Source organism: Gorilla gorilla, chromosome 2 (assembly GCF_029281585.2).
Source record: "Gorilla gorilla gorilla isolate KB3781 chromosome 2, NHGRI_mGorGor1-v2.1_pri, whole genome shotgun sequence".
NCBI lineage: Eukaryota > Metazoa > Chordata > Mammalia > Primates > Hominidae > Gorilla > Gorilla gorilla.
In genome coordinates this window covers 209065253-209082405 of record NC_086017.1, presented here as the reverse complement: position 1 = coordinate 209082405, position 17153 = coordinate 209065253, and the positions used below count along the sequence as shown (strand labels likewise).

At 53.7% G+C, this 17153-nt stretch overlaps 1 protein-coding gene across 6 annotated transcripts in view; it reads left to right on the top strand.

Annotated features, from left to right (window-relative positions):
• The window catches only part of BDH1 (3-hydroxybutyrate dehydrogenase 1), a 60786-nt gene extending 52989 nt beyond the window's left edge, over positions 1-7797 (top strand). For all 6 annotated transcript variants that reach the window (XM_019024341.4, XM_063704537.1, XM_019024342.4 and 3 more), the window contains 2 exons: positions 3105-3257; positions 5169-7797. In XM_019024341.4, coding sequence (XP_018879886.2) covers positions 3105-3257; positions 5169-5638 — 623 coding nt within the window. In that variant the 3' untranslated portion in view covers positions 5639-7797. The remainder of the gene's footprint in view (positions 1-3104; positions 3258-5168) is intronic.
• The last annotated feature ends 9356 nt before the right edge of the window (positions 7798-17153 follow it).

Below are 17153 nucleotides of genomic sequence, written 5' to 3'. Positions count from 1 at the left end.
GGCCTGAGGGGGGATGGAGACCATAGAGCAGGAAATGACTGATGGGGGGGTCGGCCTGAGGGGGGATGGAGACCATAGAGCAGGAAATGACTAATGGGGGGGTCGGCCTGAGGGGGGATGGAGACCATAGAGCAGGAAGTGACTGATGGGGTCGGCCTAAGGGGGGGATGGAGACCATAGAGCAGGAAGTGACTGATGGGGGGTCGACCTGAGGGGGAATGGAGACCATAGAGCAGGAAGTGACTGATGGGGGGGTCGGCCTGAGGGGGGATGGAGACCATAGAGCAGGAAGTGACTGATGGGTCTGTCTGAGGGGTGGGGTGAAGACGGAGGTGGAGGAGTGAGTGAGACAAAGAGACCGAGGAGGAGGCTTCTCCAGCAGCCCAGGAGACAGGCAGCAAGGACCCAAGGGAATGCTAGTGGAAACAGGAAGGAAGAACCGACCCAGCAGAGGAAACCAGCAACAGCCTGGGGCGTGGGGACTTTGTCCTCAGAGATCTGGGTCCAAATCCCACCCTCCCTGCCTGTTAGCTGGGTGACATTGACCAAGGTGCTTAACCTCTCTGAGCTTCAGTTGCCTCAACCGGATATGAGACAATTTAGGATCTATTTTCTAGGGTGGGTGTGAGGATCAGGGAAGTTAATGAATGTAAAGGGCTTCATTAGGGGCCTGCCAGCTGTCATGTTGGTCTTGAGCTGTAATGTTAGCAGCACTGGGTGACTCAGTAGGTGGGGGAGGGGTGGAGGGGCTGGAGGAGTCACAGACGAAAGTAAAATCATTAACAAAGAGGAGGAGCAGGCTTGGGCAGCTTGGAAACTTGACGTGTTGGTTGTGGTTAGGGTGAGTCAGGGACCTGTGGGACATTCAGGTGGAAGCGAGACAGGAGATAGGATGAGGAGAGAGAGCCGTGACTCCCAAGGAGAACTGGGGGGCCATTGGTGCGGAGGCGATCTTGGGGATGTTACAGGAAAATTGCTGTCGCCCAACCAGCGGGCATGCCTCCGTGAGTTTATTCAGAACATTGGCTGAGGATTCCAGATGGCAACTAGGTCCACCACTCTCAACACTCATTAAAGCTATAATCCAGGGGCTGTGCACTTTCACAGGTCATGTTTCATTAAACTTTTTTGGATAGTAGCGTCAAATGTCATTGTTTTATTTTTAGGTAGAAAAAGGGCTGTATGCATTTTAAGTCATGGGATATTGTCCGTTATGAATCAAACACAAAACGGCTGGAAAATTCACAAACATGAAGAAGATGAGGACACCTAAGAGTTAAGTGTACTTTGAGAGGAGCAGGATTAGGCCAGGACATTGGGGGCCACTTGTATCTGGGGGCAGGTGAAAGAAAGGTGTCAGGGAAGATGCAGGAGATGCCTGGGTATCACTAATGCTGAGGGAGAGGTGAGCCTCAAGGAGTACTGGCAGTACTCATATCGTAGCGAGCCTGAGGAGAGTGAAGACTGGGGGTGAGGTCCTTGGTGTACCACCCTGAAGACCCTGGAGAGTGCATGGTCAGAACAGCTGAGGGCTGGGACCCAGTGTGGTATGGAAGGGAGATGGAGAGGATAGAGCGCGCGCGCGCGTGTGTGTGTGCGTGTGTGCGTGTGTGTGTGTGTGCGCGCGCGCGCTCTGTCACCCAGGCTGGAGTGCAGTGGCATGATCCGGCTCATTGCAACCTCTGCCTCCTGGGTCCAAGAGATTTTCCTGCCTCAGCCTCCCGAGTAGCTGGGACTACAGGTGCCCGCCACCACACCCGGCTAATCTTTGTATTACAGGATAAAGTGTGTTCTTGGAAGCCTGGCGTGGAGGGAGGGAGAGCAGGTAGCACAGTTACAGAAGGATCTTTGGGATATGGAAATGAGGTATTTGTGGACACTCATTCCTCTAACACACATTTGTTGAGCTCCTAATGTGTATAGAACTGAAGGGATGGAGTCATGGGCAGTGGAAAAGCTGAAATTGTGTAAAAGAGAGAGAAGGATCAGTGGCTATGGTCTCGAAGATGACGTGGAAGCGTCAGCCATGACGGGTGGGGAGCGGCCTGCTGCTCCTCCTGGGAAGAGAAGAAGGTGAAGACTCAGGGTGCGTCTGCAGGGAGACAGTGGGAGCTGTGGGGTCGTGGATGACGCTGATCCTGTCATTAGCATCTGAGCGAGGTCACAGGTGAGACCTAGAGCAGGGAGACACCCGCAAGGCTTTGGTGGAGAGTGGGAGTGAGCTCTTCATGGACACTGTGTTAACCAGCAATTTCCTTTCCCTAATAAATGCCCTTAATTCTCCATAATTGAAGAAGGCACCAGAGGGCAGTGAACGAAGCTTTAATTTGGGTAACACGGAAGGAAAGCAGCTAGAGACCAATTACTCTGTCATTTACACAAACTCATTTCCATGATTAACTTGGAAAATGAAGCAGCGCCGAGTTCCCACAGACAGGGGAGGGCCCAAGGATGGGAGCTCTGCTCTGAGGCTGTGCCTTGGGAAGGAGCACGGGGCTATCGGCCCGGGAGACTGAACACTGAGGGTTTCCACAACAAAGAGGCAGGGCCCAGCTCTGTCCTGAGGCTCTGACCCATCCAGCCTTTGCACCCCAACAAACTGAACCCAGAGAGGTCCCTGCACAACACAGCTGCCTCCTCGTGCCCACCTCCCGTGTGATTTCCCTGGCTTCTGGCAAGAGAAGAGAAGACGTGAGCGAAAGCTCAAGGGCAGAGATGAGTAAACAGGAACGGGGTGTGAAACTCAAACTCAGGGTGTGGGGATAGGATGGGGTGGAGTGGAGTGGAAGTGGGAATTTGAGGTGAGGTGAGACTGAAGACTGGGGGACATGGCAGGCTGGGTCATGATGGGCCCAGAGACTCGAGCCAGGCAGATGTGACTTGAGGACTGGACATTCTAGACGCAAGGGAGGGCTGCAGTCAGCACTTTAGGCCTCTTTACCTCCTGTCGTTCCTGAGTGACTCTAGAAAGTTTCTTGAGAGCACTGGGCGAGAGGCTGGGAAGTCACAGGAAAGAAGCAGAGAGGAGGCTGGCCTGCAGGCTGATGGGCAATGTCTGGGCCAAGCCCATGTGGTAAATGCACATCTATCCCTCTCCTGTCCAGGGATGTGGGGCCTCGTTAACAATGCCGGCATCTCAACATTCGGGGAGGTGGAGTTCACCAGCCTGGAGACCTACAAGCAGGTGGCAGAAGTGAACCTTTGGGGCACAGTGCGGATGACGAAATCCTTTCTCCCCCTCATCCGAAGGGCCAAAGGTGAGTGGGAAAGGGAGCTCCCTCCCGCCCCTGAACCTGCCCCACATGTTCATCTTTGCTCAGAATGGAAATACCAGTCCCAGCAGCTCCAATGTCCACAACTCAGCAGGGGTGAGCTCGTGAATCCCAGGGGCTATGCTGGGCCTGGGGTGATGGTGGGCAGAGGGGCTGTGGCCGGGTAGGGGAGGAGGAAGCAGAGCAGGTAAGAGGTCAGTGGTCCATGCAGCAAAAGCTTAAAGATTTGAGCAGCCATCCACTCTGGACACCTAATCGATAGAGAGAATCACCCTTTGCACAAAGCTGTGTGTACACATCTTTGTATCAATCAGGTGTGGTTAGTAAAATCTGGCATATTCATTCTATGGGTTATTTATATCGTAGTTTAAAAAATGAGATCATTGTGGTATTAGGGAACAATAGTAAAAATCAAGATTAGAAATTTGGAAAACCAACAAAACACCCAAACCATGTGGGTGGCCAAATGTGAGCAAACCACTTTAGAAGTCATTGACTTGGATTTTTTTCTCTGGCGTAGCAAACAATTGTGGCAAAAAGGGTAAGATCCATACATCTATGGTGAAGTCCTAGCAACAACAAGCATGAACACAGACTGCAGCTGTAGGATTTTAGACGAAAACCCCAACCCTTCAGTGACTTCAAATTTAGAGCTTTCTGAAAGGTGCCTCCCCCAGGATGGGCTGAGTTCCCTCCCGGGGACACACCTGGATGGGCTGAGTTCCCTCCCCGGGACACACATGGATGGGCTGAGTTCCCTCCCGGGGACACACTTGGATGGGCTGAGTTCCCTCCCTGGGACACACCTGGATGGGCTGAGTTCCCTCCCGGGGACACACCTGGATGGGCTGAGTTCCCTCCCGGGGACACACCTGGATGGGCTGAGTTCCCTCCCCGGGACACACCTGGATGGGCTGAGTTCCCTCCCCGGGACACACCTGGATGGGCTGAGTTCCCTCCCAGGAAAACTGGTCCCAGATCCGCCTGGGCTTCCCCGGCCGGTCCAAATGCAATCCACTTCGAACCCCTCTGTTCCCAGGGCCAGGAGGAGCTGTGGGAGGCCCCTGATGCCCCCAGGCTGGGCCTGTGGCCTTTGGAGGGGGAGGAGGAGGGGGGTCACCACACTCTCCCAGTGCCCAGGACTCTCTCCTCATGTCCTAGCCCTGAAGTCAGGTTCAGAAATCCTGCCCCTGCCCCTGCCTGCTGCTCTGTTTGCCAGGTGGTCCTGGGCTCCACCCAGGCTCCACCTTACCAGGGTGGAATGGAGTTGGGGAGTTGGGCCTAACAGCACGGGTCCTGTCCTCTTTCAGGGCTGTCTCGGGGCTCCCTCCCAGCTGCAGCCCCAGGTACTTCCTCGTCTGCACTCCAGCCCCCATCGCCAGGGCTGCTGTCAGTGGCTAGACACTTGGCCCTAGTGTGCTACTTATCTGCACGTCGTACTACTGGAGCTGGACTTTAAGCTCCATAAGGGGAAGGGGAAGCTTTTAGGCTGTATTTCTCCCTAACCAGCACCAGACCTTGCCTATAGTGAAAGCTCAGATCCACACAGACAGCTGTCTCGCCTCCCACTTCTCCCCTCGTGTTTTCACCCCAAATTATCACCGCATCGGGCTTGATCTGGTTTTTGAGTCAGTTGCGCGTTGCCCATTACACTGTGCCCTGCTGCTTCTCACTCACTTGTCCTCCCCTGTCCTGCCTGGCACAGCCAGGTTCCCAGGGAAGACCAGGGGTGCCGATGCTGATGCATGGGCCTGAGCTGGCCTTGCCTATTAAATGAGAAGGCTCCTGGGTGGCTCAGACGTGGTTCCAGCCAAGCCTCCAGAGACATGCCAGACTTCTGCCCTCTGTGTCATAGGGCAGTGCCGCCTTAGCAGGTATCTCTGTCTCCCTCTGTAGGCCGCGTCGTCAATATCAGCAGCATGCTGGGCCGCATGGCCAACCCGGCCCGCTCCCCGTACTGCATCACCAAGTTCGGGGTAGAGGCTTTCTCGGACTGCCTGCGCTATGAGATGTACCCCCTGGGCGTGAAGGTCAGTGTGGTGGAGCCCGGCAACTTCATCGCTGCCACCAGCCTTTACAGCCCTGAGAGCATTCAGGCCATCGCCAAGAAGATGTGGGACGAGCTGCCTGAGGTCGTGCGCAAGGACTACGGCAAGAAGTACTTTGATGAAAAGATCGCCAAGATGGAGACCTACTGCAGCAGTGGCTCCACAGACACGTCCCCTGTCATCGATGCTGTCACACACGCCCTGACCGCCACCACCCCCTACACCCGCTACCACCCCATGGACTACTACTGGTGGCTGCGAATGCAGATCATGACCCACTTGCCTGGAGCCATCTCCGACATGATCTACATCCGCTGAAGAGTCTCGCTGTGGCCTCTGTCAGGGATCCCTGGTGGAAGGGGAGGGGAGGGAGGAACCCATATAGTCAACTCTTGATTATCCACGTGTGGATTATCCACCATGCCAGGAAGACCCATAACTGGTTTTAACACGAACTAGAGGGAATGACTTCTTTGCATAGTGAGTGACTTGGGCCTTCACAAACAGGCTGTGGAGTGGCAGGCAGGGGCCTCTAAATCTCAGGGCAAACATGGTGAATCTATCTCTCTGGAGATAATTTCATACAGAGATGTTAAGAAAACATCTTTATATTAAAAACAGATTTATTGTAGAATAGAATCAAAACTCCTTTATGTCTTCAAGTCAAATTATCAGTTTTTAAAAATTATCTCATTTGATCCTTAAGCCAGTCTCATGAATGAAAAGGACAGGTTTTTTTCTTTTGTACATGAAGCATTTGCAGCTTAAAGAGGATGCATGAAATAACCCTTTTACCGCTTATAAATAGTGCCAGTCATGTGTTCCCGCCACGGCTGTGGAAATACTTCACATTTGCATTCCAGGACTGTTTTGGATCCATTTGCCCAAGAATCTTCTGACTAACTCTGTGTCCTCATCTGAGCAGCACATACCAAGTGCCCACTGGTACCTCTGCATGTCCATGGTGCTGTGTGACTGGCCAGCCAGCAGCCAGTGACTCAGAGCTGGCTGTATGGAGGGGGTGGGAATGTTTCTGGAGATTTTTTTTTTTCCAGACACAGTCTTGCTCAGTCCCCTAGGCTGGAGTGCAGTGGCACCATCTCGGCTCACTGCAACCTCCGCCTCCCTGGTTCAAGCGGTTCTCCTGCCTCAGCCTTCCAAGTAGCTGGGGTTATAGGCACCCACCACCATACCGGGCTAATTTTTGTATTTTTAGTAGAGATGGGGTTTCACCATGTTGGCTAGGCTGGTCTCGAACTCCCGACTTCAAGTGATCCGCCTGCCTTGGCCTCCCAAAGTGCTGGGATTCCAGGCATGAGATTTTTACTTGAGATTTTTCTATCCTCTTTTAGGACTCAGGATAGACTTGTGTGGAGGTGCTCTCTGGCTAAGAGGATAAGTTGTTACTGGTTTGGGTCTGCTTGGTTTTGCCTTGGGTGGGGCCAGTGTCAATGGGGCAGGCTTGGCACGAGCAGTGGTGCCATGGCAGGGCACTGTGGCATCTTCTCCCCTAGCAGTGGATTTGGGGTCCCTGCTTGCCTCACGTGGTGCTCACACACATGCGCGCGCGCACACACACACACACACACACACACACCCCTGTTCTGCAGGGCTTCAGCGTGGCCTTCATTCCCGCCTGGCCTCGGCCTATTTTCAATTAAGAAGTGATGCCACTTGAGGCAGGGTCTGCATGATCACTTCTTGGGTTTGAGTTTGAAAGCTGCCATCCCTGCAACTGCCCAGGGCCTGTATGTTGGGACGAAAACCAAACACCACTGTCCTCCAGGGGGCTTTCGGCCCGGGGCAGGGTCCCAAGTGCCAGCCTTACAAATCAGACTCAACGTTTCCGCCTCTCCCTGGGCGGGCTGGGCCTGCGGCTAGAGGGCGCGCGCCTCCTCCGCAGCCGCCGCCGGCCTCCAAGGCCCCAGACTCCCGAGCTGCCGCCCGAGCCTGAGGTTTCTCACGGCGTTCGGGATTCTCACTTCGGAAACTGGGAACAAAGAAGCAAGCAACACCCTTTAGAAACAGTGTTCTCGCTCTCCTAGCAGCTGGCCCGAACCTGGAGTCTGGTGCCAGGAGAAGGCAGAAGAACCCGGGCAGCTGGAGTGGGCTGTGGGGTTCAGGCAGTGCCAAGGAAGAAGGGTCTCACAATGGGCAAATTCAGCTTGCCTCTTGGGCCTTTGTCCCCGCTGTCTTCAAACAGGGATCCCCTGTCCCAGCTCCCCTAGGAGGAGGGAGGGGAGGCAGGCAGGGCTGAAACCCTCCAGAGCCCAGAGGGGGGACGTTTGGTGGCCACTGCATTTACATAAAACCCTCCAGAGCGCAGAGGGGGACGCTTGGTGGCCACTGCAGTTACATAACCATAGGATGCTTTTGTACCGTGGACCTTGTTCTAGCAGGATCCTTTCGGAATTGCATTTTTACATGTTGGGCGAATTTGTTTTCGTGCTGAAGTTTATTAAAGGAAAATAGATGGAGCCTTGGAGTTGCACGTGTGCGTCCCTGCCTGGGAACTAGAGGAAGGGGGGGCCACATACTCTGGGTCCCGATCAGCAGACCCGAACGTCGGAGAAGCTGCATGTGCGTCTACTGGGATCTTCTGAGTAAGCTAGAACTGCTGGGCCGGCCTATGTAGGTTGCTCTGGCTTTTAATCATTTCCAGTGATTGAAAAGCCGAGGCTACCGTCCCTCCAAATAACTCCAGTGCTAACTCAAACCTCATATTCACCATTCGCTTTCCGGCAGCTTAGAACCTACCGGGGCGCAGGACGTAGTTTTCATCTTTACCAGAGTGCGTGGCCGGGCGTGGTGGCTCACACCTGTAATCCCAGCATTTTGGGAGGCCCAGGCGGTCGGATCGCCTGAGGTCAGGAGTTCAAGACCAGCCTGGCCAACATGGTGAAACCCTGTCTCTACTAAAAGTACAAAAATTAGCCAGTCGTGGTGGTGGGCGCCTGTAACCCCAGCTACTCGGGAGGGTGAGGCAGGGAGAATCGACTGAACCCAGAGGTGGAGGTTGTAGTGAGCCAAGATCATGCCACTGCACTCCAGCCTGGGCAACAGAGTGAGGCTCTGTCTCAAAAAACAAAACAACAACAACAAAACAAAAAAAAGGGTGAGAGGACAAAACAGGTGTATATTCCCATTTTATAGATGACATAACTGAGGCCCAAAGAAGGAAAGTGACTCACTCAGTGTCACAGTAAATCCAGGGCAGGACCAGGGCCAGAACAAAAGTCTCCTGAGTGGCACTCTTCACTATCACATAACACTGTGGCTAGCAACAGCCCTGGAAGCAAAGCCAGTTGGGGTCACCAGGCACCTAGACCCTCACTGCTTGTCTGCTGGCAGACAGCCGCTCCTTCTTGTCAGAGTAAGTAGGAAGGAGGCCTTTGCCTGTGTGAACCTATGGTCTGGTGACTCCAGCCAGCACAAACCCCTCCCCTGATGGTTGGAGGCTGGGCAAGGGCTTTTTGCAAGATGCGCCTGACAGTGCCTTGTTACAGAGCACCTGCTGTGCTTAGCATTCCACCGGGGCCAAGAGGCTGTGTGAGCAGGTGACAGCCAGCCTGGCCCCGCCTGTCACAAGCTGCTAGGTCTGCACCCTTGCCACCCATGGCAGGGGGTCTGACAAAGACTCCCCATTTGTGAGGTCTGTTCACTGCCTGTATTTCGAACAGGGCCTGGCTCTGCAAACCTGTGCAAACTGTGTTGATATAGGAGCCGACATGAGCAAGCAGAGGCTCCCCTGGCTCAGGCAGCCCCAGGCTGGGTTGGCCAGACAGCAACCAGGCACAGGCGCCCAGTGCAGGTCCTGCTACCCAGCCACCACAGCTGCCTCTCACCTGATTCTCACAGCAACCCAGGCAGGATAGGCAGGGTGGGGTTATCTTATTTTGCAGAAACAGGCTTTCCCAAGTCTGTCACCAAGTGAGGGGTAGAGCTGGGTGTCAAGCCAGATCTAACCTCCAGCCCAGAGCTGGTGATGCGGAAAATCAGGGCAGATGGCAGCAGGATCTAAAATAGGGAGGGAAGAAGCCCTCAGTTACGTAACAGCGAGGAGACTCTCAGCCTACGCACAGCAGCAACCACGGGGTCCTGCCACTCGAGCCAGACCCTCCTTCCCTTCCCGTTTTGGGCTCTAAGTGCTGCCCCCTGCGAGAGAATGTGCTGGAGGAGCCCCCAGTATCCTTCCAGCGGGAAGTCAGCTCTGTCAAGGCCAGTCCCAAGAGCAGGCTCTAGGAATTCAAAGACCAAGCAGGCAGAGCTGGATTCTGGAGCTGCCCTCAAAGGGCTTGAGGGTTATGTGAGTGCCGTGCTTGAGAAGTTAGTGATGATTTCTGCTCAAAGAGACAGAGCAAGAGGGCTGAGGGGCTCTGGTGCTCTGGGGGAGATGAAACAACCCTACAGTATATGAGGCCTCTCTGGTGTGTGCGGGCACTAAGGAAGGGTGACTTGTGAGTGGCGCATTCGGAGGCACGGGGTGGGCAGCTGTTGAGCAAGGGACGAGGGCTGGGACAGGCTGCCAGGACCCCCACAACCCCAGGGGAGGAAAGGGGACTCAGCCATCATTGTGCCTGACTCCCAGGCTCCCGGATGAGGAGCCTGCTAGCCAGGGCTTGAAGCCCTCCAGTGACAGGGGGTGCGTTACTTCCTAAGAGGCAATTTCCTTGGTTCAGAAACATTTATCCAAAGACTGAGCTGAAATCTACCACCTCACTTAATGTTTTTGGCACCTGGTTATGACCCAGACCTGCACAGAATAATTTAACTCTTCTGAAATAGACTTCCAGATATTTGGAAGTGGCCAAGTCAGGTTTAAGAGCTCAGGTCTCCCATTTGACAAGATTTCCATCTCCTCGCTGTCTGAACAGGTTTCAGCTGTGGTTATCCAATCCCTCATTCTTGATGACACACACCAGGCTGAATGGTCTTTAGAGTTCCCCTCAAGCTGCCAAGCGCTCTGAGACAGGTTTACTAGCTTTGGTGAGATGCTGACACTCCTCACATGCACCTGCCCCTCCCAACTACTCAAGTGAGTTCGTGGCAAATCTCTCATCTGATCCGCATAAACAGATTATATATTAGGCGGTACCATTGTCTGCATTTTACAAATAAGGAAACTGAGCCTCAGGGAGGTGAAGTCATTTGCCCAAAATCACAGAGCCAGGAAACGAGAGAGCCAAGATCCAGACCCCGCAAGATCCAGACCCTGCAAGATCCAGACCTCACAAGATCCAGACCTCGGCTATCTGGCTTCTCTTTTTTTTGCGAGAGAGTCTCAATCTGTCACCCAGGCTGGAGCGCAGTGGTGTGATCTCAGCTCACTGCAACCTCTGCCTCCCAGGTTCAAGCGATTCTCCTGCCTCAGCCTCCCGAGTAGCTGGGATCACAGGTGTGCGCCACCATGCCTGGCTAATTTTTTTTTTTTTTTTTTTTTAGTAGAGATGGGGTTTCGCTATGTTGGCCAAGCTGGTCTCGAACCCCTGACCTCAGGTGATCCACCTGCCTCGACCTCTCAGAGTGCTGGGATTACAGGCGTGAGCCACTGCACCCAGCCCCATCTGACTTCTATACCCGCAGCCCCTTCCTTTACCCTCAGGCTGCCTCAGTCTCCACACTGGGGCCCAGAGCTGGGCTGGACTCAGCGCAGTCAGAACCTCGCCTTGCACGTGGCGAAGGAGCGGCAGGCAGGCGGGGGAGCAGGACAGCCAGCTTCCTCCTAGTCCGCAGTTTCGCGGAGCAGCCTGGAAAGGGAGGCCCAGGCTTCCCTGTCTCGTCGCACGTGTGTCTGCAGTGTCTGCGCTATCTCCCAGGGGCCTGGACGTCGATGGAAGGCCTGAGGGTGGAGAGAGCAGGGGCGTGAAGCATTCCCAGGGCTGTGGCTGAGGCCCACCCTGGCGGCCTCAGCATCTGTGGAGATGTGTAGAGACAGGGAGAGCGAACGGGGACCAACCTCAGGAGATGCTGGGTCCCAGAAGCACCATGTGCTTCTCCTTTGGTGAGACTTAATTACTCTCTAAAATGTAAGGCTACTCCCACTTATCAAATTAGAGATGAGTTTAATTACAGCGCACTGAGTAACCACACTGGGCTCCTGCAGAAATAGCAGCAGGCTGGTTGCTCTTCTCAGCTTCAGCTGTAGCCACCCCAGTTTCAGGAGGAAGTGCCCGTGGTTCCCGGGGCCTGGAAGTGCCGCTCAACTCTGCTGCCAGACGACAAGAGCGGGCGTGGTGGACTGCACTGGGTACACTGCTGTACCGGCCACCACCCTCCGGCCACCCTCAGCCGGTGAGTGCTCTGCGGGGCCATCTGGCCACGTGTTCTGTGACTGGGTCATTTACTCTGCTGCAACCTCTCTTTCTCCTATCTACATTGTGTTCTGGACAAAGGTTTTGGCTCATAATGTCCGACCAGAGGTGGACAAAGTGGTGTGGGACCTGCCTGCCGTAAGAAACAGAGGGAGCATGGCGCGGGGAGAGAAGCCTGTGCCTTATGGAGACTCGGGGCACCTTCAGGAAGCAGGGTCAACAGCAGCAGGCCACTAGGGAGTGGGGAGAGCTCGGTGACGTCACGAGGGGCATCAGACTCTTCCCTGCAGGCTGGCGGGACTGATGGGCTCTCGTTCCAATGGAGGTACAGTGAGACTTCCGGGGCTGTGATGGGAAGGGCGGAGGAGCTGCCAATGGTCCCGGTGCCGTATTAGTGTCACATTCTGAGGGGCAGTCCTGTGCCGGACAGCAGCTGCTACCTCTCCCTCTGCCCCTTTATTACTTGAATCTCTTCGTTGTGCCAGGCCCTGTCTAGGCACGGGCGTCCGACAGCAGGCAGCCCACTGCCCTCCCAGAGCTCACTGTCTAGCCCAGGGTGACCCAGGGTAACCGTGGGCATGACTTGGGCCGGGAAGTGAGAGCCTCGATTCCATCACATGTAAATAAAAATACTCATTTTCAATCTAACACAGTCTGTCTTCTTCCCCGCACAGCCTTGGAGCCCCTCATGGACAGCTGATGTGAGAGGTGTGAGTGGGCAGGGGTCTCTCCTTACTTAGGGAGTCCCATGACTTTGTCAAAGGAATAATAAAATATAAGGGCCCCTGGAAACCCAGAGGCCAACAACCTGAGGCTGCCAAGCAGGCGGTGCTGGGACTGCTTGGAGAATAACCAGGCAGGGGGCTCTGGATATGTGGGACTGGGCACGTGGTGTGGAGGCTGAGGGCAGAACCGGACAAGAGGCTTAGGCTGCACCCAGATGTGGAGGAGCGCACACCACTGCCAGCACCACGACAAACTGGAGTTTTCAGCCCTAGGGCTTATTTTCTGTGCGGTTAAGTGTACGACAAAAGGAAACAGCAGAACATTAAAAAGAGATAGATAGGTTCTCGGGTTACTGCAGCAGAGAAAGAAACGGCACATCTGGAGGGTCTGCGCTTCTCCTGCCCTCGCCCCGAGGCCCTCCAATTCCCTCCCCTTCCTGGCCTCCTCCGGCCTTGCAGCTGGCAAACCCCTCCCCGCTGCTATGCGCTTAGTGACAGTGGGGCCTTGGTCACTGAGGGTTAGTGACAGAGCTGTGTGTCTGGCTTTAGTGCCTGCTGGTCCTCTCCTCGCCTGTGTGGATTTACCTAGGTGGTCCCTGAGAAAGAGAGCCCACAGGTGATGCCCTGTTAGAGGTGAAAGAGACCTCAGAGACCCTGCAGCCAGAGGGATGGGACAGAAGCAGGCCTTGCTGGCAACTGTGTTCTGGGTGAGGTCAGTTAGAAAGAAGTTTTGGAGCCAGATGCACCTAACTTTGATCCCGCTCTGCAACTTCCTGGTTGCATAATGCTGCCAAGTTATCTACTTTCTCTGAGCCTTAGTTTCTTTTTTGGGCGGGGTGGGGAGGGTCACTAACACTAACACTAGGGCTGCTGCCAGCGAGCATTGCAAACCTCGATTTCTTTTTGTCTGTGATGGGGATAACCATCTGTACTTTGCAGAGTTGTTGTGTAGATAGGTGAGTGGGTAAGCTCTCCAGCCCAGCGCCTGGCACAGGGGGGGACTCAGTAGGTGCCCCGGCTGCTGCAGTCACCGCCTACAAAATTCTTTCCCGTCCCCACCCCAGCCTTTCTGAGAAATGCAGACACTGTAGCCCAAGGGTGTCCTAGAGGCACAGACAGAAATGGGGACCCACTCAGGGTTGAACCACAGCAGCCAGAGCCCGCTTTCCGGCTCATCCTAGAGGCCTAGGGCAGAGGAGGCCACTGCCTTCCTGACTGCTAAACGCAGAACAGACTCCACAGCCCTGCATCACCACCTGACTGGAAATCCCTGAAGATTTCCTGAGTGGATTAAGAAATTATTTGCCAGAAGGCCTTAAGCCTAAAAGCCTAGACAAGTCCATCCTAGACAAAGAAGGGGTTTTTTATTTTTCTTTTTTCTGGAATACAAACCCTCAGAATCATCCAGGAGGATCAGCCCATTCATTCATTCAGCTTAGGGGAGGGGAATGGACCAGTTCTTCCTGCCCTGGTTATCTGTGTTTGGGATCTTCATTTATTTATTTTGAGACGGAGTCTTGTTCTTGTTGCCCAGGCTGGAGTGCAGTGGCATGATCTCTGCTCACTGCAAGCTCCACCTCCTGGGTTCAAGCAATTCTCTGCCTCAGCCTCCCAAGTAGCTGGGATTACAGGTGCCTGCCACCATGCCTGGCTAATTTTTTGTATTTTTAGTAGAGACAAGGTTTCACCATCTTGATCAGGCTGGTCTTGAACTCCTGACCTCGGGAACCACCCGCCTCGGCCTCCCAAAGTGCTGGGATTACAGGTGTGAGCCACCACACCCGGCCTGGACTCTTTCTGTTAGCACTCAGTTTGTCCTACCCAGGCCCTGGCTTCCTATGTTTTCTCTTTAAGCATTCAGGGTTGAGAGTGATCTATAATCAGGCTGCAGGATATCTATGGTAAGATTTGATTCCCAGCCTGAAGGAGTTCCCAGTCCTGTGGGGCTGAGGGTGTGAGGGGGTGGAGCAGATAGGACGCACCAACCTGGAGAGCTGTCACTCAGGACAGCCTGGGCTATAGTGAATGTACGAGCAAAGTTCATGGCAGCCCAGGAAGGAGCAGGAAATTCTCACTGGGGAGGTAACGGATGCTCCCTAAAGGAGGTTGTGTTTCAGCTGGGACTTGACAAGTGAAGAGGGTTTTGACAGATAGAAACAGGAGGTGGGGCACCTGATGGGACATTTCCCAGCCAGCAGAGCAGGATGAGAATGGCTTAACACCTCAGGGGGATGGACTCTGAAAGGAAAGTGGATAATTTGGGGAGGCTTGAAGAACTCCAGCCCCTGGGAAGAAAGGGCTGTTAGGAGTGCCCCAACCCGCAGGACACTGTTCAGACAGCTCTGTCCTGTCAGAACCAGATCACTCTAAGCTGGACCGCGAAAGCCATCCAGCCCCTTGGATCCTAAATGCAGCACACATGAATCTCCTGGGAAACTGGTTCAAAAACAGAACCAGTAAGTCTTGAGTGGAGCCCAGGAACCTTATATCTAAAAAGCGACTCAAGGCACAGCAAGGAAAAGGAGGGTCAGAGAAGACGGGGATGCTGCATCCCGAGTTAGTGACAGACCTGGGGCAAGGCCTGGGAGAGGGAGAGCTGGAGCACCTGTGGCTGTGGTTTTTTCTGTCCCCTGGTGGCTACTAGGAGTTAAACTCCGGGAGCAGAAAGGGCCGGAGGGCTTGTTTCAGAAGTGCCAGTGTGGGGAGAGGCAGGCAAGTTTTCCTCCCCTTCTCAGAGACCCCAGGACAGAGGGGAGACAGGTGTGCTGGGAGCCTGGCAAAGGCCAGATGGCCTGCTCAAGTGTTCTCATTAACAGGATGAAGAAGGGCGGAACCCCCAGTGCAGATCCTTCCAGTTAGGCACTTGGATTGTGGCACTGGCTGGTGGCCCGGCCTCCCCACAATTTGTAGTTGTGTGTCCTGCAGTGGGCAACTCCACCAGGCTGTGCCAAGCCTGCCAGCTTGCTGTGCCCTCTGCCCCTCGGAGCTGCAGCTTTGCTCACTGTCCTCTCCTTGGCCAGGAGGGGGCAGTCAGCTGCCTCTCTAGTATCCCTCCTGCCTTTAGTGTTGAGGCTGGGACACGTCAGGGAGGTGATTAAACAGGGCAGGGCTTTCTCAGACCCATGGCAAGAGGCCTAAGTTTCAGTTCCAGTTCCATGTTCTCAGTTGCAGACTGAGCCACTGGGGGTGGCTGAGGAGAAGCAGCATGCCCCCATCCCGGCTTTCTAGTGCTCAGGTACTTGGCTTCCAGGTGCCTAGACAAGCTGGGACTTGGGGGCAGAGACTGCTGCATGTTCCTGATGTTCATTTTCCCCTTCTATAGGGATAGATCCACCAATGTTCAGCTGAGCACATGGCTGCCATAATAAAGACTACATTTCCCCAGATTCCCTTGCAGCTAGGGGGTAGTCATGTGACTGTGTTCTGGCCAATGGGATGTAAGCAGAAATGGTGGTACAACAGCTTCCGGGAACCTTCCTTAAGGGGAGCTTATATGCATCTCCTTTGGCTCCTTCGGCACTTCATCCTGCAGCCTGGAACTTGGGATGCTGCCATCTTGGGCCATAAAGTCAAGACATTTATGACATTGCAACAAGATAGTGTTTGGATCCCAGACACTGGGGAACCACATTCCACCTTTGACCCCTCATTCAGATTTTATGTGAGAAGAAATAAACTTCCATCTTTTCTGCATTATTACAGTTTTGGAATTATTTCCTTGTATGCAAAGCAAATCCTAACTGAACCCCTAGTCCAGTTGGACAGGAAATGAGGAAGCCATCGCATACACATGGGGGCAGGAAGCCACATCTGATCCTAAGTAATAAGCATTTATTAAGCGCTTCCTACACGCCAGGCCTTGGGTTAAGCATGTTATATGCATTATCCCAATTGATTCTCCCAGTGATACTATAAGGCAAGATTTATAATCCCAATTTTATAGATAACTAAAATGAAGCTTAGGTTTAAATATCTTTCCTAGTTAGAAAGTGACAGGATTCAGAACCAGACTGTCTCTAACTGCTGGGTACAAGCACTAACTGTTCCTCAGGCAATGAAGAGGGCTTCTGCCATGCTGGCCACAGCCTCCCTGATGTCACCTGGGCTACGAAGAGGTAGCTCCTCTTTGATTGAAAGGAGAGATTCATGAGGTTGGGACTGAGCCAAAATTGAACACAAAACAGGCTGAGACAATAGGCAACCAAACTCTCATCCTTATTCTCTGAACAAAATTCTTAAACTTGAAATATTTTAGAGGGCTATTTCTCCTCCTTCTCCTTCTTCTTCTTCTTCTTTTTGAGATGGAGTCTTGCTCTGTCACCCAGGGTGGAGTGCAGTGGCCCAATCTCAGCTCACTCTAAACTTTGCCTCCTGGGTTCATGCAATTCTCCTGCCTCAGCCTCCTGAGTAGCTGGGATTACAGGCACGTGCCACCACACTTGGCTATTTTTTTTTTTTTTTTGTATTTTTAGTAGAGACAGTGTTTCACCATGTTGGCCAGGTTGGTCTCAAACTCCTGATGTCAGGTGATCCGCCTGCCTCGGCCTCCCAAAGTGTTGGGATTACAGGTGTGAGCCACCATGCCTGGCCTAGTTCTTTTTTTTTTTGGAGACGGAGTCTCACTCTGTCACCCAGGCTGGAGTGCAGTGGTGTGATCTCGGTTCAAGAGATTCTCCTGCCTTAGCCTCCCGAGTAGCTGAAATTACAGGTGCCTGCCACCACACCAGGATAATTTTTACATTTTTAGTAGAGACGGGGTTTCACCATGTTGACCAGGCTGGTCTTGAACTCCTGACC